This window comes from Desarmillaria tabescens (genome assembly GCF_030435595.1).
Source record: "Desarmillaria tabescens strain CCBAS 213 chromosome Unknown EV420scaffold_14, whole genome shotgun sequence".
Taxonomy (NCBI): domain Eukaryota; kingdom Fungi; phylum Basidiomycota; class Agaricomycetes; order Agaricales; family Physalacriaceae; genus Desarmillaria; species Desarmillaria tabescens.
Genome location: NW_026848313.1, coordinates 600,770 through 621,146, shown reverse-complemented (window position 1 = coordinate 621,146; position 20,377 = coordinate 600,770). Strand labels below are relative to the sequence as shown.

General features: G+C 48.0%; 9 protein-coding genes across 9 annotated transcripts; 5 read left to right on the top strand and 4 right to left on the bottom strand.

The window, feature by feature from the left end:
* Positions 1–89: 89 nt before the first annotated feature.
* Positions 90–1,866, bottom strand: EV420DRAFT_284870 (uncharacterized protein). The gene is made up of 5 exons (XM_060481531.1): positions 1,699–1,866; positions 1,590–1,648; positions 1,104–1,542; positions 894–1,039; positions 90–843 (listed from the first exon to the last, which is right to left on the bottom strand). The coding sequence occupies exons 1-5, from the start codon at positions 1,747–1,749 to the stop codon at positions 207–209; spliced, it is 1,332 nt and encodes a 443-aa protein (XP_060331899.1). The 5' UTR covers positions 1,750–1,866; the 3' UTR covers positions 90–206.
* Positions 1,867–2,973: 1,107 nt separating this feature from the next.
* EV420DRAFT_1537253 (Alpha/Beta hydrolase protein) lies at positions 2,974–5,050 on the top strand. The gene is made up of 8 exons (XM_060472933.1): positions 2,974–3,457; positions 3,510–3,578; positions 3,635–3,667; positions 3,724–3,806; positions 3,860–3,961; positions 4,019–4,224; positions 4,282–4,310; positions 4,381–5,050. Exons 1-8 carry the CDS (start codon positions 3,201–3,203, stop codon positions 5,018–5,020), a joined length of 1,419 nt encoding a protein of 472 aa, XP_060331898.1. The 5' UTR covers positions 2,974–3,200; the 3' UTR covers positions 5,021–5,050.
* Positions 5,051–6,181, bottom strand: EV420DRAFT_1537249 (RWD-domain-containing protein). Its single transcript, XM_060472932.1, has 7 exons — positions 6,132–6,181; positions 6,046–6,079; positions 5,922–5,987; positions 5,739–5,869; positions 5,550–5,684; positions 5,314–5,488; positions 5,051–5,254 (listed from the first exon to the last, which is right to left on the bottom strand). Exons 1-7 carry the CDS (start codon positions 6,162–6,164, stop codon positions 5,103–5,105), a joined length of 726 nt encoding a protein of 241 aa, XP_060331897.1. The 5' UTR covers positions 6,165–6,181; the 3' UTR covers positions 5,051–5,102.
* On the top strand, positions 6,147–7,178 carry EV420DRAFT_284496 (uncharacterized protein). The gene is made up of 4 exons (XM_060481530.1): positions 6,147–6,525; positions 6,580–6,752; positions 6,813–7,079; positions 7,146–7,178. Exons 1-3 carry the CDS (start codon positions 6,225–6,227, stop codon positions 6,861–6,863), a joined length of 525 nt encoding a protein of 174 aa, XP_060331896.1. The 5' UTR covers positions 6,147–6,224; the 3' UTR covers positions 6,864–7,079; positions 7,146–7,178.
* Positions 7,179–8,208: 1,030 nt separating this feature from the next.
* On the top strand, positions 8,209–10,233 carry EV420DRAFT_284294 (uncharacterized protein). Its single transcript, XM_060481529.1, has 9 exons — positions 8,209–8,669; positions 8,724–8,868; positions 8,920–8,936; positions 8,990–9,261; positions 9,314–9,376; positions 9,432–9,516; positions 9,572–9,696; positions 9,748–9,847; positions 9,903–10,233. Exons 1-9 carry the CDS (start codon positions 8,444–8,446, stop codon positions 10,148–10,150), a joined length of 1,281 nt encoding a protein of 426 aa, XP_060331895.1. The 5' UTR covers positions 8,209–8,443; the 3' UTR covers positions 10,151–10,233.
* A 95-nt stretch (positions 10,234–10,328) lies between these two features.
* Positions 10,329–11,926, bottom strand: EV420DRAFT_1537240 (cyclin-like protein). Its single transcript, XM_060472931.1, has 7 exons — positions 11,712–11,926; positions 11,584–11,665; positions 11,404–11,535; positions 11,184–11,353; positions 10,893–11,131; positions 10,767–10,843; positions 10,329–10,719 (listed from the first exon to the last, which is right to left on the bottom strand). Exons 1-7 carry the CDS (start codon positions 11,894–11,896, stop codon positions 10,519–10,521), a joined length of 1,086 nt encoding a protein of 361 aa, XP_060331894.1. The 5' UTR covers positions 11,897–11,926; the 3' UTR covers positions 10,329–10,518.
* A 1,279-nt stretch (positions 11,927–13,205) lies between these two features.
* On the bottom strand, positions 13,206–15,325 carry EV420DRAFT_1675383 (uncharacterized protein). Its single transcript, XM_060479142.1, has 9 exons — positions 15,084–15,325; positions 14,967–15,024; positions 14,773–14,912; positions 14,593–14,712; positions 14,465–14,537; positions 14,379–14,412; positions 14,113–14,325; positions 13,794–14,054; positions 13,206–13,735 (listed from the first exon to the last, which is right to left on the bottom strand). Exons 1-9 carry the CDS (start codon positions 15,159–15,161, stop codon positions 13,645–13,647), a joined length of 1,068 nt encoding a protein of 355 aa, XP_060331893.1. The 5' UTR covers positions 15,162–15,325; the 3' UTR covers positions 13,206–13,644.
* A 994-nt stretch (positions 15,326–16,319) lies between these two features.
* Positions 16,320–16,941, top strand: EV420DRAFT_1620221 (uncharacterized protein; the record flags this gene model as incomplete). Its single annotated transcript, XM_060475553.1, has 2 exons — positions 16,320–16,489; positions 16,515–16,941. 2 exons carry the CDS (start codon positions 16,320–16,322, stop codon positions 16,939–16,941), a joined length of 597 nt encoding a protein of 198 aa, XP_060331892.1.
* A 512-nt stretch (positions 16,942–17,453) lies between these two features.
* Positions 17,454–19,261, top strand: EV420DRAFT_1620220 (methionine aminopeptidase; the record flags this gene model as incomplete). The annotated part of the gene is made up of 12 exons (XM_060475552.1): positions 17,454–17,539; positions 17,585–17,637; positions 17,810–17,980; positions 18,051–18,139; positions 18,189–18,340; positions 18,397–18,470; positions 18,523–18,543; positions 18,594–18,741; positions 18,795–18,933; positions 18,988–19,005; positions 19,054–19,157; positions 19,207–19,261. The coding sequence occupies 12 exons, from the start codon at positions 17,454–17,456 to the stop codon at positions 19,259–19,261; spliced, it is 1,110 nt and encodes a 369-aa protein (XP_060331891.1).
* Positions 19,262–20,377: the final 1,116 nt, after the last annotated feature.

Genomic DNA, 20,377 nt, shown 5'->3' with positions numbered 1-20,377 from the left:
GCGGGAAGACGACGGCTTAGAGGGTGTAAATCCCTTCAAAATTTCATCACCTCGAGAGTCAGATGCCTTGGGTCGGTCGCTGGTGGCTGCATTCGATGGAAATGGGGGCTCCGCCACCGCTGCCGAGGAAGAACTTGACAGTAGGTTCGGATTCGGGTTTCGGGGATTGTTCTGAAGCATGCTTTTCAACTATCCACGTGAACCTGTTAATACCGTAGAAATAGAGTCTCGAGTGGTGAACGTACTTCGCTGTTTTCTTTAGCAAGGTGTTGAAGCGAGGATGTCTGCTCGTTTAATTTCAATTTCATTCGATGAATGAGGTCCCCAACGCTGATAGTCGTGTGGGAGAGAGATTCAGCGTAGCTGGAGGCAGGACTCCATGCCGCGAGCTTGGGACGCTTAACGGTCTGCGAGTGCGCGCACGGCTCATCCGCTAATCGTCCCCTTTTCGGAACGCGGGGACCCTCTGGGAACGACATTGCGTCTACGAGCGTCGTATCCATGTCTAGTCCCGAATCTCCGTCCCTTCCGTTCATCGTGCGTTCCATACGAGTTTTCAGAGCATCGACTGCATCCTCAACGGATGCATTAATGATTTCGTTAACCTCGGAAATAACCACGCCAAAAATTTCCTGCCAAATGTTCCCGATGGCCGCAAAACCCTCGTCGACGTGGTTCTGAGTTTGAGCATGGCTAAGAAGGATTTCTGCAAGATTAGGCGCAACTGAAGCTGCCGCTGAATTGGACACTTTGGAAAGTGTCGCGGAAATCTCCGTGTATGATTTTAATTTCTTTTCCTGTCTTTCAAATTCGGCGGTTGATTGCACGACATCATTGGAAAACCTAAGAATAAGCGTCAGGATTAACCAGGATAATGAAGCTGATATTCTTACTTGGCAAGATCGCGAAACAACTCTACCATTCGCTGGGATCCAGGGCCTGTCCGGGCTCTGCCGACAATGGGTTGGTCTGCGAATTTCTCTGCAGATCTGACGAAAACACCAGATTGGGAGCTTGAACTCGCGCCAATGTCTGGGGTCTAACATGGCAAACAAGCACTTTCAGCATAATCCTAGCGAATAGAGGCAATCAAGAAGACTTACTGCAGCGGAATTGTCGAGACCTGATTGGAGTTTGCCGACTGGCAGCTTCTCCTTGACTCGAGACCGCAATGGGCTCGCAGACCTATTCCGAGGACAGTATCTCTCTCTGCTTCTATGAGCTGCACGACCCCGCGAGCTTTCACGGTCAAGATCTTTACGCCGAGAATCATGGTTCCAAACTTTGCCTGGGTATTGGGTACGACGCAGAAGAGATTCTGTATCGTCACTATCTGATTCAAGTTTCAGCTGACGAAAGAGATCCGTTTGGGAAACAAGAGGTGGCCCAAAACGAGATGTAACTGGACTATGCGAAGTTGCCCTTGGTGCGGCAGATTTGGCTCCTGAAGAGGTTCGCTGTCCTGCGCTGTTTGTTCTGGCTGACGTGACTGGGTTGTTACATGGGCGCCCTGGCCAATTGGGGTCGTTTGGATGGACAAATCTGAAGCAATAAGACGAGCAGTCAACGGAACTGGAATCGGTGCTCACCGACAATTGTCACCCTGCCTACAGGGCGGATACAAGGGCTCGCCGGCACCGCTAAAATACTGAAAGAATGGCGTCAATACAGAGAAACGGCCTACAAGACAGGACTGACACGACACTGATACTTCTTGTATATGTTGCTTTTGTTCACGGACACGGACATCGAAACGCACGACGAAAAAGTTGACAACGGGGTAAAGGAGGGAGCAACGAGTACAGGTGGTGCTTCGGGGGAGGCTCAGCGCGAGGCCAGCGTGACTTTATCGTGACGATCTCGAGGGCCTTGACACATATTCGACAGTAGAACCGCGATAATAGAACCTTGCCCTCGTAGGGCGCATTTAGTAACTCTCTGCCGCAGAAAAATAGCTGATATTCTGAAGAAACATTTCAAAAATCATCTAGCGACGTATCCAGGCATAGCTTGCAGCAAAGAGCGCCTCGCGAGCAATTTCACGGAACTGGCATACTCATCGTGAGCAAAAACTGGGCTTCTTCGCAGATTTCCTTGATGTCGGGTCACGTCGGACCGTACGCCAGCCAGTCGCAGATCATGTTCTTGTGGATCAATACCTTTCAAGTATTTCGAGTATCCGGATGCTCTGCGCAGCGTCATTAAAAGCTTTAAACAGGTGGTAGATATCAGCAAATACTCCGTGTCGGACACTAAAACAACTCACATGCCACTACAACCCTTCCACAGGAACAGCTTCCCTATTTTCTGTTTCCAACATATGTACTTTCTTGGCTGCAGCGGTCATCTCCGCAAGAAATAGCGTTATTCAAGGCTGGATTGCTCTGCTAGCACCAGGATAAGATTTTAGGCCATCCAAAATCCCCTTGAGATGAAATTATCTTCAATAACGAATGTCATTGGTATACGACATCTCATTGGTACCGCCCACGGGTGGGAACGCTTTAGATATCATTGGAGTCAATGAAAATCGATAAGACCTTCTGTCGGGTTGGTCTTGTGCATAGCTATACGTGGGTTGCGTAAGAACTACGACACGTTCCCTTTCGGACCTTCTTTGACTGACTAGAATCACGGTCACGTTGACAGACTTGGTACCATACGCGTATCTGTACTCGAAACGAAGGCGTTGTACACGACTCAGCCGCAACACCAATATTGGACAAGGAGCTGAACTGTTGCTTCGAGTCTTTTCAAATAAAAATTCAGGCGTGTCCACTTATTCTGCAATATACGATAAACAAATTCACCTGTAACCCAATCAGCACAAGCCGGCGAAAGAATAATAATTGAGAGGTATATCTAGGACGATTGCTTGGCAGTCATATGGTATAAAGAGGGCGGCTCGGCAAATGCCGACTCACAGATCCGGGCCGAGCAGGACAACGCCGAATTTACGAAAATACCCTGTCCACCCTGTCCTTTGTCCTGGTTTTCCAGGTGTGTGCTACCAGCTACATTTAAAATCCTGGTTCTCTTTTGGAGCCTTCCTAACACGGCTACTACCTGGACGGAGCATAATTTCCTGACAGATAGTCCTGGCCATCAATTGATATGCACGAAGCCATCATTCGTTGAAATTCCACTCTGAGCTGGCTTTTCCTTCAACGTGTCGCTTCGACGTACCTTACTTACGAACTATGCAGCTGGAGAACTTGTACAGCCTCTTGACTCTTCCATTTCTAGTCGGGTTGAGCGCCTTCTTCACTGCTGCTACTCAGCTTTTTGCGCCAAAGGCTCGGACGCCTATTGTTGTTTTCCCACATCAACCCAGCCATGTTGTAGTTAAGAAGGGTGCTTCATCGGCAGATGGCGACAAACTATCTTTGAAATCACTGGTTCTCTCGAGATGCAGAAGCCTCTTCTCTGAATACAAATCGACTTGGTGGCTCCCAAAGTAAGAATCCCTTTACTTAGCGTGTGTCCAGATTTAACAAGCTGAAACCAAGCGGGCATCTTCAAACTGCGTATAGCGTTACGGCTGACTTCACGAAGACAGACAAAATGTATTACAATAGGCATGAATTCTTTTTTTGACCCGTCGTTCCCCGTTTGATTACCTTCGGTGCTGAAGGCAGTATATTCGCTTACTTGATGGAGGAACCCTGTAAGTTTTATCGTTGTCCTTCCTTTCTATTAATGGCCTCTGATTCTAGTCTATAGTGGTCTCGATTTCGCTCCCGTCGATTCCTCTCAACTCAAGCCTGACACACCGATAATAGTTGTACAGCATGGTTTAACCGGTGGTCAGTCTTCTCAGCACTCTCCTTTACCCGTAATCACCGGAAATGCCCTCCAGGTTCGTATGAAGCCTATGTCAGAGCAATTCTTTACCCCGCTTGTACCCCAGTTGAAGAAGGAGGCTTAGGTTACCGTGCCGTTGTCATCAACTTCCGCGGGTGTGCGTCACACATTTCTTCTTCTTCCTCTCATTTCCACGCTCATCGTAACGGTCTAGGCGCTGGAGTCCCTATTACCAGCTCGATGCTATACTCAGCGGGTCACACCGATGACTTACGCCAGGCTTTGTTCTACATATCACACACTTACCCCGAAGCCCCCTTGCTCGGACTGGGATTCTCCTTGGGTGCCAATATCATGACTAGATACATTTCGGAAGAAGGTCCACGATGCAGGTTGACCTCTGGCTGTGCTCTAGCTTGCGTAAGAACTTGTCCCGTCTGTGATCGATTCTACATGTTAAATGATTTCATTTCGCAGCCATGGGATCTGGCCCAGAATAATGAACAGTACGGAATTCTCCCTTCGTTCTAACGGGGCTGGGCTTTGGCTTTCTGAGCACAGTTTTAATCTCTTTAGGCTCCTAAGCAGTTTCATCGGCAAACACGTTTACGCGAAAGGGTTAGGCACCAACCTACTCAATCTTGTTAAGCGGCATCAAACTGCTCTACTGGCGAAACCTAACGATCGGATTCTCGAAGCCATGGCTGCGGTACTCGCGTTGAAGAATCCCACATTGAGGGACTTTGACCACGCATTTTCGCGTATTGCTTCAGGCCCTCCGCCTTCCTTCCCCTACGTATCAGCAGAAGCTTACTATGATGGACAGTCTAGTCATCATGCGGTGAAAGATATTCATATCCCGTTTTTATCCATCAACTCTGCAGATGATCCTATTGTACGGTCGGTTCCAATGGATGGTGGAGGTAATGGCTTTGTGATGATGGCCTTGACACCCGGAGGTGGCCATTTGGGATGGTTCCAATCTGGTGCATCGTGGCAAGAATTAAACAGGTGGACGACGCAACCTGTACTTGAGTGGATGCGAATGGCGGGTGAAATGGTAGTCGGAGATATATGCAAGTCCCGGCCATTACAGGTTGATGCTGACGGGTGGATAAAAGAACAAGGCGTAAATCATCTTGGCTGCAAGGTTGCGGAAAGCGGAGGTACCATTGATGGTAACGTTGTTGGTGACGGGACCATGCAAGGTTTGTAGGCGCGCGCTGAGCCTAACGTATATCATACATGTGATGTTTTACTGGTACAAAATTATTCCATGTGTGGTCACAATACTAGGGCTAATCGCTGTCGCTAAATGTAACACGCTCATCCTCGTCTTGATCATCATCATGGTGCGACCTCTCATACTGGCTGACGTCTACAGATACAGTGCCTTCCTCGAGAAGAGCATCTTCTTCCAGATTGCGGTTTTTCTCAAAGAGTTGTCTCCCTGCAATGGTATCAACATGTAATCGGGAATTGTAGAATCCATTGGGAAAGCCGTCGTACCACTTAATCGTGAGTACATTCTTTTCACTTCCTCACGCTCCTTCGGTGTCAACCCCTTCATACGCTCGTCTTCTTCTTGCTGCTTCTTCCTGGCCTGTTGCGCATCGAATTTGTCTTTCCAGGCCTTGAAAGAGACAGTAGTTACAGGCGTTCCACGAGTCCGAGCCTCTTCTTCCTAACAGATATAACATCCGAAGTGAGATGATGCAGTAGCGATGAAGGAGATAAGGTCGTACCTCGAGAGCAAGCCGTTCCTTTTCGAGCTCTTCTTTCCTCCGTTTATCGGCTCGTGATCGGACGAGTGTAGACAGTTGCTCGCGGAGATGTGACACAAGAGTGAACGTCATGGCCATTCCCAGGTTTTCTTCACCCTGCAGTGTTCGGCGTAAGTAGTGTCGAGCGAGAGTAAATACCAATTGACTTACAATGGCATTGAGTTCAGAGATGAGCTTTGCGACTTCGTCATCTTCAAGTTCTCCTTCTACGGCTTCTAGAGAGAGGTCTGGAAGGGCGTCTGGGTAGGACTCCCCATAATGTACCCGAAGGGATAACTTTACTACGGTAAGACGATTAGTTTGCGCAATTCGATGTGAATCGATGGCACATACAAGGCTCTGCTCCTTCAGCTATGTCATCAGGCTCAGCATCGATTTGGATATCCTTTTCGGAAAGTTCTTGTGTGAACCTTAGATGGATTTCGGTGGGCAAGTCAGGTAGATAAATGCTACGAACTGGTCAGTTCTGTAGGATATATGGATTCCAGAACCTGTAATATATATCAGAAAGGACTCGATAGCAGCATAAAAAAGGTAGAATACCTCAAATTCCTCGAGCAGGACATCGGAGGACATGAGAGCACAGTTGAACTGATCAGACAAACAAACATCAATTCCGTTTCTTCGTCTCTTTCCATGGCCTTGTCGCGGTCCCTTCAGCCTGGCCTGCAGTGTCTGCGACAGCGCAGTTTACTGCGTCAGTTTTCTTCGTCACTGCCCCTTCTGCAGTATGGCAATAGCAATAGCGACGGGGTCAGGACCCATTATTACCAGCCCAAGGCCGAATTCCAGAACGGCATGGTACCGGTATTGACAGCCCTAGAACAAATGCCAGACCGCGACAACGTTGGTGCCACCCCCGAGCATATCTGGAAGACCCATGCAAAGTCTGTGTTTGACAGCACCAAGGATATGTCTCCTCCGACGGCTTACTCTGGTCGGGAACTTTTCGCCTGTTTATTGATGCCTCTCAACCTTTTCTTCTCCTTAGGTCGCACGGTCAGGGTTCGCACTAATATCATGGACTCCTACGCCATGCTGTCTAATCTCCTGCAACGAAACAATGTGCGAAGGGAATTGGCCAAGGCTTCGCGACACGAGAAGAAGGGCGTCAAACGGCGGAGACTGGCGAGTGAAACCTGGCGCAGAGTATTTGCACACGAGGCGCGTATTTTGCATCGCCGTCCGCCTGTTAATGACTGACCTTTCCGGTGTAAAAATTAGGTCCGGAATTCTGTCCAACTCGTTGCCAAAATTCGCAGTCGCGGAGCTTGACACTATGTGTATCGAATTAATGTAAACGTTTCGATATTCTCCTTGTGTGATTCGCCGTTCTACGCATTGATTATGCACGTCTTTTGGGCCCTTTTAATTCATCCTTTCCTCCATCATGTGTCGTTACCGACCCTAATCTAGTGCTTGGGTCGATCACAAGACGCTCGTCTTTGCTCGACCCTACCGCACGAGGCCTTGAACGCTGTTGCACGAAAGGTCTTTTATTCATTTACTTTGGTTCTCAGCTACTACGCTAACACCGGGGGTCCCCGAGAGTTACAGGGCGCCGCGCTAGGATCTATATCCTCGTCTTATCAGATCTTCTTGAATTGAATGTAAGTCTAACCTATAGCCAAAATGTGACTTTCTACCTCGTGGTATGCATGCGCGTCTAATATCACTTGGCGCTTAATTAAATCAGGGTTCAAGTTATACAGATAGTCGACCATCTTAGTGTTTGACTTTGGGGGATGCGACGACCTGCGATACGTTTCGGAACCGATATTGCCAAGCACGACTCCTCCACGGTAACCTCTCATTCGACACAGCTGATTTGAGGCGTGCAAGGATCCCAGGCCTTTCAATAGTAAGTCTACTTCTAAGAAGAGCTTGGGCTTGTCGACGGCAGATTCCGGCGGCCTCGCTTGATAGTGTCGTGATGAATGAGGCTGGCATGCCGCGTCTTCTGCAGGATATAATGGGGCTTTTCAAGATTACAACCTTCATTCTTAGAACAGGCCCCCCATTTCAGACCACCATAATATGTGCCATAACGTACGTTCTCTGTTTCGATGGTCGGCGTCGAGGGTTTATTTTCTGTGTAGGTTATTGACGGACGATACCATACCGAGTGTGGCCACTTCTATGCTATGGCAACGCGGCAGCAAGACTGTTTGCGTCCAAATTGTCTGTTCAGCGGCCGGCACGCCCATCCTATCGGTGCGCGATATAAACCTCGTTCTCCTGGACGTAAATCTGATAAATGATATACAGGCTGTCGATCCCCCAATTGCATACGCATGATGTCACTCCCTGTGAGAAACCCTATCAGAGTCAGCCCTACAAAGTGTTCGGACTGCAGAAATATCTTTGGGCGACTTGGACAATGATCTATGCTTACTATATTGTTCCGTGATCTCATGTTTATTAACCTACGAGCAATTCAGCAGGTTGAGGCGTTCACGCTCCAATGAGGCCACTTGCCAAATTATTTGTAAAGGCCATTACTAATGCCGCAACATGAGGCTTCTTGTGGTGTGCACTTTTTTATTTCTGACATCAGATGTCGCCTGCGAAGCAAGCATCGCTGTACACGTTCTGGGCTGACGCTGTCGAGCATGATCCAGCGTTTGTCTATATGCAACTGGTGGCGTCGCATGAACTGCATATGGTAATTACTTCTCCATTTATGGGTAACATTGTTCGCACCTCGATACCTTGTATTCAGAGCGCCTTGTTCTAACTCGTGCCTCGTTTGTCCTCGAAGACGACCAGTATCCTGGCTACTGATGTCTTGTTTTTTGCTGAGGCATTATAAAATCCCTCCAGACTATTGCTTGTCCCAGTAACGACCTTTCATCATGCTTTTCTTCGGTCCTACTGTCTTACGCGGTACAGACAACATCCGGCAGTATACTGCAAAATGTCAACTCCCGGAAATGCCTTACGTTGCAGATGCCCCACAGATACCTCTTCCCGGACACAAGACTCACATGAACCGCCTTCACATTCGACCTGAAAAGTACAGACGGTTAAATATGATAGATTGTGAAACATTTATGAACATAGGACCTACGATAACGCAATGTACGTATTTCTATCAAAAAAAGTGAATTCATTTATGAATTCATTTTGTCGCAGGGACGCAACGCGTTTTTCCAGACAAGCCCCTCAAAATGAATGACTTGGATGAGGAGACCGGCGAGAACCTAACTCTGCCGTGTCCAGCGGCATACAATTTTGCCATCGCGGATATATGGCATACTGCAGCTGTTGATATCCACAGGTGAGCACTCTGGGCATCATGTGTTTAACTTCCGAGGCTCATTTCCAATAGATTTGCTGGCTGGCTAGGTCCGTAAGCATGCGGAGAACATCTACCCGTATAATTCTCACTCACTCGGTAGACACTTTCCCTTTGACGACCACTCAACGCCTGCTTCACCTTACTTTCCCGATTCAAACAAAAACATGGCATTTTAAACTTAAACAAGATCGTGATAAGGAACTCTTCCAGTACTTTCTATGGACCTCACCCCAGCTCGAGGCCTCGAAGACGAGACATTCGCTCGATCCAGATGCCCTCGAAATGATGACGAGGAAGTCTGTGGTGATCGCCTTTCAACCACCATGGATAATGTCGCCTGCCGATTTGAAGGAATTCGTTGAATGTCGGACGGTATGAATGTTTCGAAGGCTTTCGATTGATGTCCTCCTGACATGAATTAAAGTTCCCTCCTTATCGGAGCGATACGCCGGGCTATCTAGAGAGTAAGCACCGTGTATGGGGAAAGGTGTGTATTAGTGTCTCCATATTGATAAAGCAGACGTCCCTAATTCGATATGTAGCTGTGGGACGTGTGTGTGACAAACGAGTCTCAGTTCTTCGTCTTGACTACCTACGATCAATGGGTGTTTGGGACGTTCTCTCAGAGTGAGCACTGGAGTTTTTCGTCGTCATTGCCGCATTTAAAAGTTATTATTTTCAGGATGGACAGGAGTCTTTTTCAGTCCAATATATGACTTCGACTCGACCGACCCAAGTATTGCCGAGTGTTTAACATTCTGGATTGCTGCTGCCATGAGAATATCAAGGACGTTTGTCCTCCCCAAGGTGTGTAACATTCCAGAAGTCATCTTTCATTCGAACTGAAATCTTCTGTAGCTTCCAGAACCTGTCGGCTTACCTCCAATTATTATTGAGCCGAGTGATGACCCTATAGAGTATTATCAATCCGAATCCAATTGGACCGGTAAAAGTTCAGGTCTGTATTTCCTCATCATTTGTCCCCAAAGTGACGTCTGACTTGAAAATCATAGATTACGCTGCATCGGCAGGTGTTGTACTCGACAACGTATCACTCGTGTCTGATGCAGGCGTATTTGACATGATGTCCCCGATCAATAAGCCTGAACCGACCGCGGTCAGTAGTAATATTCACAACTGGATGGCCAATCTACCTGAAGTCATGAGTGAAGTGCCGAACCACCTAACGCAGCACCAGACAGAGGCTGTTTCATTCCAACATATTTCCACTGAATCTCAACCTGGAATATTCTACTATTAAACACATCCTGTACCTTTTAGTGTAATATATCTGTCCATAACGCGTCTTCCGCATTTTGCTTCCGTTTGATAATTAAGATTGACGATCTCGATCGTTGGCCAAAAGTGGTTCAGGGAGTCTCGCTTATCTCCAAATCTTGAAACGTGGCGTCCGCAGTCGAGTGAAATTATTTACAAGAACTAGAGCGTCTTCGTGTCCAATTTAATTTTTCTAGTAATATACACAAAGCACATGAGGCCAAATGAAAGCTACTAAGCAAGGCCCAGAAAATCTCCCGAGGACAAGATTTAAGGTTGGGTGTGGTGGTAACAAATTGACAGGCTGTAGGTCCGCCAGGGTCCATCGCGGGTGCCTAATGTGACCCCGTTTTACGAGCTAGAATCGACTGGCTTGCCATTGGGCGTCTGAGAATTACCATTGACTTCGGGGGTTTGTCCTCCATGAGATGAATTTGGGGTTCGTCCTAGACCAATGTCCAGGCGAGAAGATTCCGCGGGAGTGGTCCCGGACAATCGGGAGAAGGAACCATACAAATTAGCCCGCGGCGGGGTAATCGTTGGGGCAGAAATCTTCCTAGATAGTTAGAATAGGCTGCCTGACACCACATTGTACTCACGGTGGCTATAGTTGAGAGGTGCGGATGCATGGTTTTGTCTTGAACGGAGTAGAATTCAATCAGGATGCGTAGGGTATCTAATAACCACCTCAGCCGATAAGCAATGTTTGAAAGCGAAACCCAAACCAGCAAGGGAAGCAAGTTCCTCTTCATTAAAAGCAAAATATTCCAAAGCAAATCTGGACCGGTCCGGCGATGGAGGCTTATTGGAGGGGGGTGTGGGAAGAGATGCTGATGGTGGGGTAGAGGATATGCGCAAATCCAAGGAAGGAGAGTTTGGGCCGTCCACCACACGCTGAGCAAGAATAAAACATGCGGCGGCAATGATACGAGGGGGATATAATAGACAGAGTGGGGTCCGGTACCTAATAAATGCCAATTAAATGGAGTCGGAATAGCTGCGGAAATAATACATACGAGTCGTGGGCAATAGTCCATGCATATTCTTGTGTTAGGATATCTGGATCATAAGAGTTGAATAAGTCTACTAATTCAGCGTGGGGACTTTCGACCACAAAGTCAAAACAGAGAGCTTCCAACAGCACTTCCTCTGTCAATAGGATTGCCGTCTGGCAGTTCTCGACTTCCTGTAAACCTAGTTAATACTAAGCAGGAAAACAACCGAGACGTCACCAACCTTGCTATTATCGGGAATTTCACCCACGTCTTTCCCACTTACTTTGGACTGACAAACGCGGGCAACATCACGAAGCTTTCGACCGCATTCCTCCGTTTTGGTAGCCAAAAATATACAAGAAGCAGCGACGTCCTAGATCCCCGTCCACATCAAGCAACGCAAGTAATTAAACGAGTGTACTTGTCGATGATAATCATCCATGGAGTACCGCATGTAGAACCTGTGGAACCATGTTGCGGCAGTGAACATAGCCGGTGCTGGCCTGTGACCTGGTCAGAACGGCATCGAAGTTTAGGAATAGCGCTGACAATTGCAGCGAGGACCCGAGACGGTAAAGGAACTCGACCCCCCTTGCCCTGTCGTATAGCTGCTTTTCTAGAGAACCAGTGGATGGAGTCGACTGCAAAGCCTCGAGGTGGAAGAGCCATTGGGACTTGGGTGGATTTGCAAGGGTCTCCTCGGATGCTTGGCTTGCTTGTGTGTCCTTTGACATGCTGGACCGTGGAAGAGAACGTAATTCAAATTTCAACCTGTGACACAGAATGTGACACTTGCACTTGCAGGGCATTTCCAAGATCATGCTATGTCTTCTTCAAGAGTCGACAGCGACCATGAATCTGGGACTCGTTCATTCCAGCTTCTTCTTCCTTCTCAGCTGCCACGTTATTTATTCTCTTGCCAACAACGAGGTGCTTTGTCCAAATATACACTAGTTTCCTCACTATCTTGGTATCAGAAGCGTGTCAATATGTCTCTTGCCAAGTAGGGAGCTAACCGGAAGATAGGTAACTTTTTACCCTTCAAACTTCAAGCTTTACACAACAAAACGTTTTTCCAAATGAAGTTGTTCCGCTCCATCAGTCATCACTCGTGTTTCATCTCGGTCGCAATACAGAATATGTCATCGAATTTTATAGTAACCCTTGTGAGTGGTAATTGGTTCGTCGGTGTTAACATTATATACCCCACTCTAAATAACGGAGTCTCCACGCGTTCATTTGGCATTCTTTTCACCGTACAGAGTCCTGGGTATTCGTGAATCATCACCCCGTCCGCCGTCCGTATTTCAGTATCGTCTGCCACTACTAGCGGCTGCCTTGCAACTCGGGCAACTGCTGTTAATTAAAGGATCTACCGCACATGTCAATCTTCGGCCGAGGCTAATCTTTCAAATACAGCTCACTATACTGTTCAGGAAATTGTCGTCTGAAATAACTGAGTCTCAGCGTGGCGTAGAACCTCGAAGAAGTATAAAAAACTTACCGTTGCCAACAGGTCTTTGAACAGTTGGGACCGCAATTCGAAGGATGAGCCGCGGAAAACTTGCAAAATCGGTCGTCGCAATAAATCTAAATATAAAAATTTAAGTAATGATGACAATATTCTCTATGATGGGAGGGACCATTTCGTCGGGCTACATCAAAAGACATAAGAATGAATTACAGGCGTGATTGGCGCTGAAACCTACTAAGCGTACAACATGACCACATTGGCTGTACGTATTTTGAACTCTGTAGCAAAGCGTGAGGGGATACAACTAGCATAGAAAACAGTCCGAACTGACTGCCTCCATCTACACATGTTCGTTGCAATGCAGCTCGTTAAAAGGACGTAAAAAATGAAGGCGAGGCTTTGATTCAAAGCAAAGGTCTGGACGGTAGAACTTATATAGCCTTCAGACGCACCTAAAAGTAAAAAAAATCCTACTGATTGGTCTTTGATCAGACCTTCAGGCTCGGCCCGCTGGAAATCAAGAACTTGAGAGTTCACCAAAAAGAACCGCACCTAGGCAGTCGAGATCCGTCCTACCATCGGCTACGTGCTTCATGCTACCCTTCGTCTTCGCAAGTGGTGACATCAGTTTCACCCTGCTAAAAAGTTAATACATGATGACGGTCCACGCATTCATAAGTTCTTATGGATTCCGCGTGTCGGAACAGAACGAAACAGGTACCCGACGTTGACTTCGTTATCTAACAATCCGATACTGAAATTCTTTACCCCAAGTGTTGTTTGTTTTTCGTCAATCGCCGATTTCGTCTGATCGACGGCTAATACCCAAGGGGCCAAGGGACCACCCCCAATGCTACTTGCATCACTTCGAATTTGCACTCGTGATCTGTTCCGAAGACAAGTACGGCACCTACTAGTGTCCCGCATTCAGAAGACAATCGTTCGCTCACGCAGAGTCCAGAACGGCGGAGGCTTTAGAATGCAGTTAAGGAATTGAAATATACCCGATCATCCTGCGAACATCCCAACAAGGTACTGACTGACTCCCTCCGGAGTCAAGCTGCCTACATCCGAGAACACCAAAGAGATGAGATCGGGTCTAGGTAAGAGCTTCAATGAACAAAGGGAAAAAAACAACGGAAGACTAGGCGACGGACCTGGTGTAGTCTACACTTGGATTATTCCGGGCGATTTGTTCTTCACTGATCTTGATCTTTGCGGCAGAATCCGAGGTGTTCACATCTTCGAGGGCTGATGACACCCAAGTTGATCCGCCGGAGACAAAAGACGATTTCGGAGACGGATTAACGGAAGAGTTGCGAAGGTGCCGTCCTTTAGGTAGAGAGAAGGAAAGTAGGTCCGGAGTATGACTTGGCAGATCATATTGCGACAATGGGAATAGCCGATGGAACTTGTAGCTGTGTAAAGGATGTCAGAAGCATAACAAAAAGAGGTTTGTCGATCGTCACATGGTACCTTTCTGCGAGAGCGTAAAAGGGTTTATTCGCAGCTTTTGCAATGATTGCTATCTGGTTGCTGCCGACAGCATTAATGAGTCCGCCACTCTCGACCACAGCTTCGGAACCAACGAGAACAAAATCGACCATATCCATGCAGTACGCAACTGCAGAATCAAGAATCACGGTCGTAGGAATTCCGGCAGCCGTTAATTTTTCTGCGGTCTTAATGCTGAGTATTAATGAGAAGACGTTAGCAAAAAGCCGGAGAAAGCATCAACGCACCCTAGGCCACGGGGTCTTGCCTCTGTAACGAAGACTATGCTAAATATGAGCTGATGATGGACCGTATTTTTGATGGGCCATTTTACCTGATATTCGCTTCCGTTTGTGAGCCCATAACAGTGTTTGCATCACGACTCTCGAATACGAATGTGTGAGTATCTTGTCAAGGGAAGTGTCATCACAAAAGAATGTTCCTGATAGGAAAAGGACTGACCACCGAATCATCCTTTATAAAGTCGAAGGCAAGCTCTGCAATCTTTGCGCGATAAGTAAGCGCCTGAGTGACGTACTGATGCCCTTGTCGTATCAGTTCGGTCTTGAGCTCTGAGAAACTCTGTATAAACGCCCGAGGTATGTAAGAACGGAACAGAAGAATCGGAAAGCGAACACTTACGGACGCGTCATGGGGGAAGAGAGTGACAAACTCAATGAACAGCTCGCAACCCGCATTCAAGCTGATGTAATTTGACGATTGTTTCTTGAGATTCTCGGCACCGGCTTTGAGTTCTTTCACCAATTCAAACATAGTCCCCGCTGAGATATCGAAATTGAGAATGGTTATACCTTAAAGGCCCCTTGAGTACGCACCAGAAGAATTTTCCATTAATTCCGCGAGAGCAAGGATCGCAGCAAGGGGGGTTGACACCTTGACATGGTAGCGTAAGTGAGCCTCGGGCTTCGACTGAAGAAGGTAAAAAGACCCACTTGTTCATCCTGTAACAGACGATTGAAAGCACTACATATGTCAAAAGGTTGGCCTACAGGCCACAGAGGAGACGGCATCGAGCTGGACGTGCAAGTGTCTTGAGAGCACTTTGAAGGAATGTCAGAGTCACACGGATCACGTGATACGCCACTGCTATTTCCGCGACCCTCGCCTCACGCTCTAGGACTGTCCGGGCGCGCTGTTCATCTGGAAACCTTACGGGCGAATCTGGGCATTTGAGAGACCGGCAACGGTATATTGTGGCGATGCAATGAATGAATATATTCTTGCTCGGCGCCCGACATCCCATTTAAATCTGCATCCCTTGAGCAGAATGCCAACACGTTAGGGCGTAAAATAATATAGTACAGCGCTTCCTGAGCGGCCTGACCCTTGTGCCTCGGATGGACATTCCCCGCTCAATAGGTTTCAAACAGTAATGTGGTTGGCAAGGTAACGGTACGCGAAATCGGGCCAGATCTGCCTCCGAGCAAATTAGTTGCTGGGGAAAAAGTATTGTATCTATTGGGCGGTGCGCCCAGCTACGTCCAGAGTATAAAGACTCTCCAAACGGATATGGACAATCCGAGAGACAAGGGCCATGTCAGCGAATTATGATAGGTTCAATGGCAGGCATGAATGCGGGCAGAATTAGCGAATGCGCTTCCGAGCGCCAATTACGGAACTGGATTTGGATGCAATCAAGAAGAATCGAGCCTAATCTGCCGTAAGTTGGACCAGGAACTGGCGCAGAAAGGGAAAGCCGATGTGAGAAAAACTGAATAGCAACCCGATCGTCCAGAAAAGGGAAGACGACATCGGTGCAAAATACACGTGTAACGGTGAAGAAAATGCTAGTGGATAAATATTGTTTTTTTTTCTTTCCCGCTTTGCTGCGCCCTATATAACCCCCCCGGGAAATTATGCCGTCCTCCTGTTTCCATTCCTCACACTGACAGTGTCGGCCTCTCATCGTCGTCGTTGTCGTTCTTCTTCACATAATTTGCCATTTCTTCATCCTGCTTGCCTTGCTGGCACCTATTTTATCGTCTGCCGCCTGTGTATCGCCAGGTCCTTGTTCTAACTCGTGCGTGAACGTTCGATCTGAACGTTGGAACCCTTGGACCTGCGGCGGCATCGCTGACATGCTTTGCAGACGCGTTATAATCTTCATCGTTGCCTTGCAGAGCAGATATTTTGTTCCAGCCTTCCAATTCGTCGCGTAACTACTGAATATGTCGCCGAAGCCTGCCGAAGTCGTTTTCTCACCTGATGTCAAGAACATGGATGATTGGGCGAGACGGACTCGTATGTCGCTCACGACGGCGGATGCCTTGGGGGCGACCTATGCGCGTGCCCAGCCCTGGTTCGAGCATCTGAAGCAGCAGCTGGTGGCTGAGTTCAAGTGGCGAGAGGTACAGCGGGACTAGTCGTATGCTCTTTACCCTCGAGAACGCCTCCATTTGGAGCTCGACTACCGGCCACCCTGCTGGCCCCCCGCTCAAGCTCCAGCTCCCTGTCCATGCCAGCTCCTTCTTCTCACCCGACCGACGCGTCCAGTGGCAGATGGTCTTCCACAGTGACATCTTCGAGTCCGTTCGCAAGATCTGTCCTCCCATTGCCGATATCCTCTACCTCTTGCAGTGTCTCCTACCGGGAATGATCACTCTCGTCTTCGAGGAGCATATGCCGGGTCAGGGCATCTACAGGACAACCCGTGGTCTGCCTCCTGACTCGTGGGTCATCAAGAACGAGCGCCAGCTGGTCAGAGTCGTCGGCATCGACCGCTTCAGAGATCTCCGTCGTGCTTGCAGCGACACCGCACTTTCGTATTCGCTCCAGGTCATACGACAATGAAAACCATTACCCTTACCCTTCTTCGCCTCAGTTTCTTGACGCCGTAATCGACAATTGCTCCCATAATAACACCAATATCACCCGTACACTAATTGTATGCTCCACCGCGCTTAATTTTCTCTTGCATCGTCGCTGTCATATATTGCTTTCCAATCTTGCATCACAACTTGCTACTTACTTAGATCCGTTATATTTACCGACTGGCTTCACTTCACGCACATAACTTAAATTTTCACTGCACTTTGATCTATTTCCAGTATCTAATACGCCCATTCGCTTCACAGTATGTATTATCCAGCTTTGTTTTCCGTAGCGGTACTCGTCGAGTAATATGGTAGCCTCCGGTTATTTACAATAAATTACAAGTTTAGGCAGAATCAAGCTTCAAGTCTTTGCGAGATGAAATTGAGGATGGAGACTGAACTGGATCCGTTCGGACTTGTGATAATAATTTTTTTGTTTTTTTTGCTCCTGCCATTTCGGTCCAGACATGACTCGTTGCTCTCGCGGCCATGTCCCAGCCAGTAATCCTCTGCCAGAGCACCACATGTCCCAACGGCAACCCCCCTTCCAAGCTGGAATGTCCGACCTGCAACAAGTAAGCGACCCATGCGGCCAGCTACCAGAGTCTCACGTCGCCCAGGCTAGGCATTCGCGGCTCCTACTTCTGCGGCCAGGAATGCTTCAAGGCTGGATGTGAGCGCTGTCCGTAATTTATCCTGGCAACCATCCTTATGTTATCCCAGGGGCAAGTGCTCGCTCGATGCAGCGTCTGGACCCACCAATTGACTCGTCGCTGCCTAGAAAACTCACAAAATCATTCATACCCTTGCTGCCGCAAAGGACGCGGCTGGCGATGCCATAGAAGGTGCGTTGCTGTGTTTCGTCGTTCATGTTTTATCGATCCATCGTGCCCCAGATGGTTCGTACAACCCGTTTCCCAACTATGAATACACTGGTTCTATGCGCCCTATGTATCCGCTCTCTCCAAAAAGAAAGGTCCCGGACCACATCCCCCGACCAGAGTACGCTGATGACGGTAGGGTCATGGTTTTTTTTCGTCAAATGAAAACGACTCTGTAAGCTCATCTGTGTCTTCTGCCGTATAGGAAGACCTATGGCCGAAGCTAGGGCTGCCGGCCAACCTCCGAGAATACTCTCCAAGGAGGAGCAAGATAAGATGAGAACAGTCTGCAGGGTATGCTTTCGTCCTTTCCTGGTTAACTACTGAAACAAATTCAAGTCAGCTGGCTCGTGAGGTACTGGATATCGCGGCTTCGCACGTCAAACCCGGTGTTACGACAGATGAGCTAGACGAAATCGTCCACAACGCCTGCATCGAGCGCAACGCGTATCCATCACCTCTGAATTACCGTAACTTTCCAAAGTCCGTCTGCACGTAAGTTACTCCATCGATCATCAGTAATTGGTGCTATAGCATGTCGGGTGTAATAGATCCATTAACGAGGTCATCTGCCATGGGATTCCCGACAGACGGAAACTGAAGAACGGCGATATCATAAATATTGGTGTGTTCATTCATCTCATCAGTTTGGCGATAATTGCTCACGGTGTTTACAGATGTCACCCTGTACTATGATGGCGAGTAAATTTATCTTCCTTCTCCTCAGTGCATTTATCTCGGGTTCCAGGCTATCACGGAGATCTGAATGAAACATACGCAGTAGGTGAAATAGATGACGACGCTAAGAAGCTCATCCGCACCACTCGCGAATGCTTAGATGAAGCCATCAAGCTCTGCAAACCAGGTGCTTTGTTCCGTGACTTGGGAAAAACTATGTAAGTGTTTCCGGGGTCTGTAAATCTTGTTTTTTCTGACAGCTCGCTCTCAGAGAACCCATAGCGCGTTCCAATGGTTGTGCGGTGGTACGATCCTACACGGGTCACGGAATCAATGACCTTTTCCACTGTTCTCCAAATATACCGCACTATGCCAAGAACAAAGCCGTCGGAACTATGAAGGCAGGCATGGTATGTATTCCAAATTTTTCCTGGGTATGGAACACCAGTAAATGGGTTGAATAGGTTTTTACAATAGAACCCGTCAGTCTATCCTGTCCTCAAATCGATGGAGTCTGATATTCTCCCTAGATGATCAACTTGGGCCACAACTGGGGTGATGTTCATTGGCCTGACAACTGGACGGCTACGACCGTGGATGGGAAGAAGAGCGCACAGTTCGAGGATACCCTCTTGTATGTTCTAGATCGCGTTGTTCACACCATAAACTAAAGTTTTCGATAGAATCACTGAGACCGGTGTAGAAGTCCTGACGGCAGGAAAGAAACGGGATCTATAGCAGCCTCTAGAACACTTTTGTTTCCGTCGTCTGCTAACTAATCAGGACCACATGGATGGTACCTTTTTTGTGTTCGAGTCTAATGACTCCTTCGCTGTGAACACACTAAATCTGCGCATGTGTATCTAGATCTACATCATCTGATGCCCAGACAAGAAATTCGCACTGCGATGACAGTTTTTCTGGTTCATTCACTGTTTAGGACTCGAGGCTCCACACTGACATGTCTTGTAAAGACGAATTTAATGCGAGGATCGGTATGCGGACGGTGCTTCTGGATCGATTCGTGCACGAGGGACGGTGTTTGTGTACCTCAAAACAAGCTGATTGGGCATATTTCCGAAGTAAGGAAAATCTCTGACGAGGCTGACCCTAGGGAAGATCAGTGGGGCCTTGAAAGCTTGTCCGCCAAGGGTCTCCGTGGTGCTCTAGATTCTGAGTGGTGTGAACCTGGACCGAAGTGAGATGAAAATAGACGCTTCAAGCTTCATCCATCCATTCGCTACAGTCAGAGTGCCGTGTCCTTTTCGCTCTTCACACCCTCAAACGCCTCGTTGAATATCTCAAAGGTCCCCGCACCATTCAGATTCTTGCTGTGTCCGGCGAAGGCGATTTTGCGAAACCATTCCCTGATTGCTTCGAACAGGATGTCCTTCATACCCGAAAGTGCCAGGCATGACGCAAAATGATAGACGCCACTTTCTGGACCGGGCACCCCATCCTATTGCGCCTGAGTGGCATGTCGGGTAAATATTAAGCGCTGAGATATCTATGGACTCCACGAGGAACCAAGCTTTTCTGTTGGACGTTGCTATCTTCCATACACCAGCCCGATTCCCCCTTCCATCGCATTCATTAGTTTCCTTGTCTTCAGTGAGTCTCGGACAATACGGGTAGACACAACAACTCTTCAAATCCTTCAGCACATGGACAGCACTGTCTCCGAAGAATAAGACGCCTGTAGAGTGGCCTCCGACCATAGACACGGTTCTGACGACAGTGGTCTATTTGTGAGGTAGAGCATTGATGAGTAACAAAACACTTCTCCCACTGCTATTGAATCAGCATCGAGACCGCGGACGGCTAATGTGGGTCCGGGAAAGTGCCTGCGACCAA

Excerpts from the sequence above, each read along its gene's own strand:
- EV420DRAFT_284870 (XM_060481531.1), bottom strand. The coding sequence starts at position 1,749 with ATGTCCGTGTCCGTGAACAAAAGCAACATATACAAGAAGTATCAGTGT. Across the intron at positions 1,543-1,589 it reads AGGCAGGGTGACAATTGTCG|ATTTGTCCATCCAAACGACC; the intron begins GTGAGCACCGAT and ends TTATTGCTTCAG. Across the intron at positions 844-893 it reads TTGTTTCGCGATCTTGCCAA|GTTTTCCAATGATGTCGTGC; the intron begins GTAAGAATATCA and ends GCTTATTCTTAG.
- EV420DRAFT_284294 (XM_060481529.1), top strand. The coding sequence starts at position 8,444 with ATGCTTTTCTTCGGTCCTACTGTCTTACGCGGTACAGACAACATCCGG. Across the intron at positions 9,517-9,571 it reads GTTTGGGACGTTCTCTCAGA|GATGGACAGGAGTCTTTTTC; the intron begins GTGAGCACTGGA and ends TATTATTTTCAG. Across the intron at positions 9,697-9,747 it reads GGACGTTTGTCCTCCCCAAG|CTTCCAGAACCTGTCGGCTT; the intron begins GTGTGTAACATT and ends AATCTTCTGTAG.
- EV420DRAFT_1537240 (XM_060472931.1), bottom strand. The coding sequence starts at position 11,896 with ATGTCAAAGGACACACAAGCAAGCCAAGCATCCGAGGAGACCCTTGCA. Across the intron at positions 11,354-11,403 it reads AAATTCCCGATAATAGCAAG|GAAGTCGAGAACTGCCAGAC; the intron begins GTTGGTGACGTC and ends CTAGGTTTACAG. Across the intron at positions 10,844-10,892 it reads GGAACTTGCTTCCCTTGCTG|ATACCCTACGCATCCTGATT; the intron begins GTTTGGGTTTCG and ends GGTGGTTATTAG.
- EV420DRAFT_284496 (XM_060481530.1), top strand. The coding sequence starts at position 6,225 with ATGGCCTTGTCGCGGTCCCTTCAGCCTGGCCTGCAGTGTCTGCGACAG. Across the intron at positions 6,526-6,579 it reads TCCTCCGACGGCTTACTCTG|GTCGCACGGTCAGGGTTCGC; the intron begins GTCGGGAACTTT and ends TCTTCTCCTTAG. Across the intron at positions 6,753-6,812 it reads GCAGAGTATTTGCACACGAG|GTCCGGAATTCTGTCCAACT; the intron begins GCGCGTATTTTG and ends TGTAAAAATTAG.
- EV420DRAFT_1675383 (XM_060479142.1), bottom strand. The coding sequence starts at position 15,161 with ATGCCGTCTCCTCTGTGGCCTGTAGGCCAACCTTTTGACATATGTAGT. Across the intron at positions 14,913-14,966 it reads ATTAATGGAAAATTCTTCTG|CGGGGACTATGTTTGAATTG; the intron begins GTGCGTACTCAA and ends TCGATATCTCAG. Across the intron at positions 14,538-14,592 it reads TTATAAAGGATGATTCGGTG|ATACTCACACATTCGTATTC; the intron begins GTCAGTCCTTTT and ends TCCCTTGACAAG.
- EV420DRAFT_1537253 (XM_060472933.1), top strand. The coding sequence starts at position 3,201 with ATGCAGCTGGAGAACTTGTACAGCCTCTTGACTCTTCCATTTCTAGTC. Across the intron at positions 3,458-3,509 it reads TCGACTTGGTGGCTCCCAAA|CGGGCATCTTCAAACTGCGT; the intron begins GTAAGAATCCCT and ends GCTGAAACCAAG. Across the intron at positions 3,962-4,018 it reads TGTCATCAACTTCCGCGGGT|GCGCTGGAGTCCCTATTACC; the intron begins GTGCGTCACACA and ends GTAACGGTCTAG.
- EV420DRAFT_1537249 (XM_060472932.1), bottom strand. The coding sequence starts at position 6,164 with ATGTCCTCCGATGTCCTGCTCGAGGAATTTGAG. Across the intron at positions 6,080-6,131 it reads TCCTGCTCGAGGAATTTGAG|GTTCTGGAATCCATATATCC; the intron begins GTATTCTACCTT and ends TATATATTACAG. Across the intron at positions 5,870-5,921 it reads AGCTGAAGGAGCAGAGCCTT|TAAAGTTATCCCTTCGGGTA; the intron begins GTATGTGCCATC and ends GTCTTACCGTAG.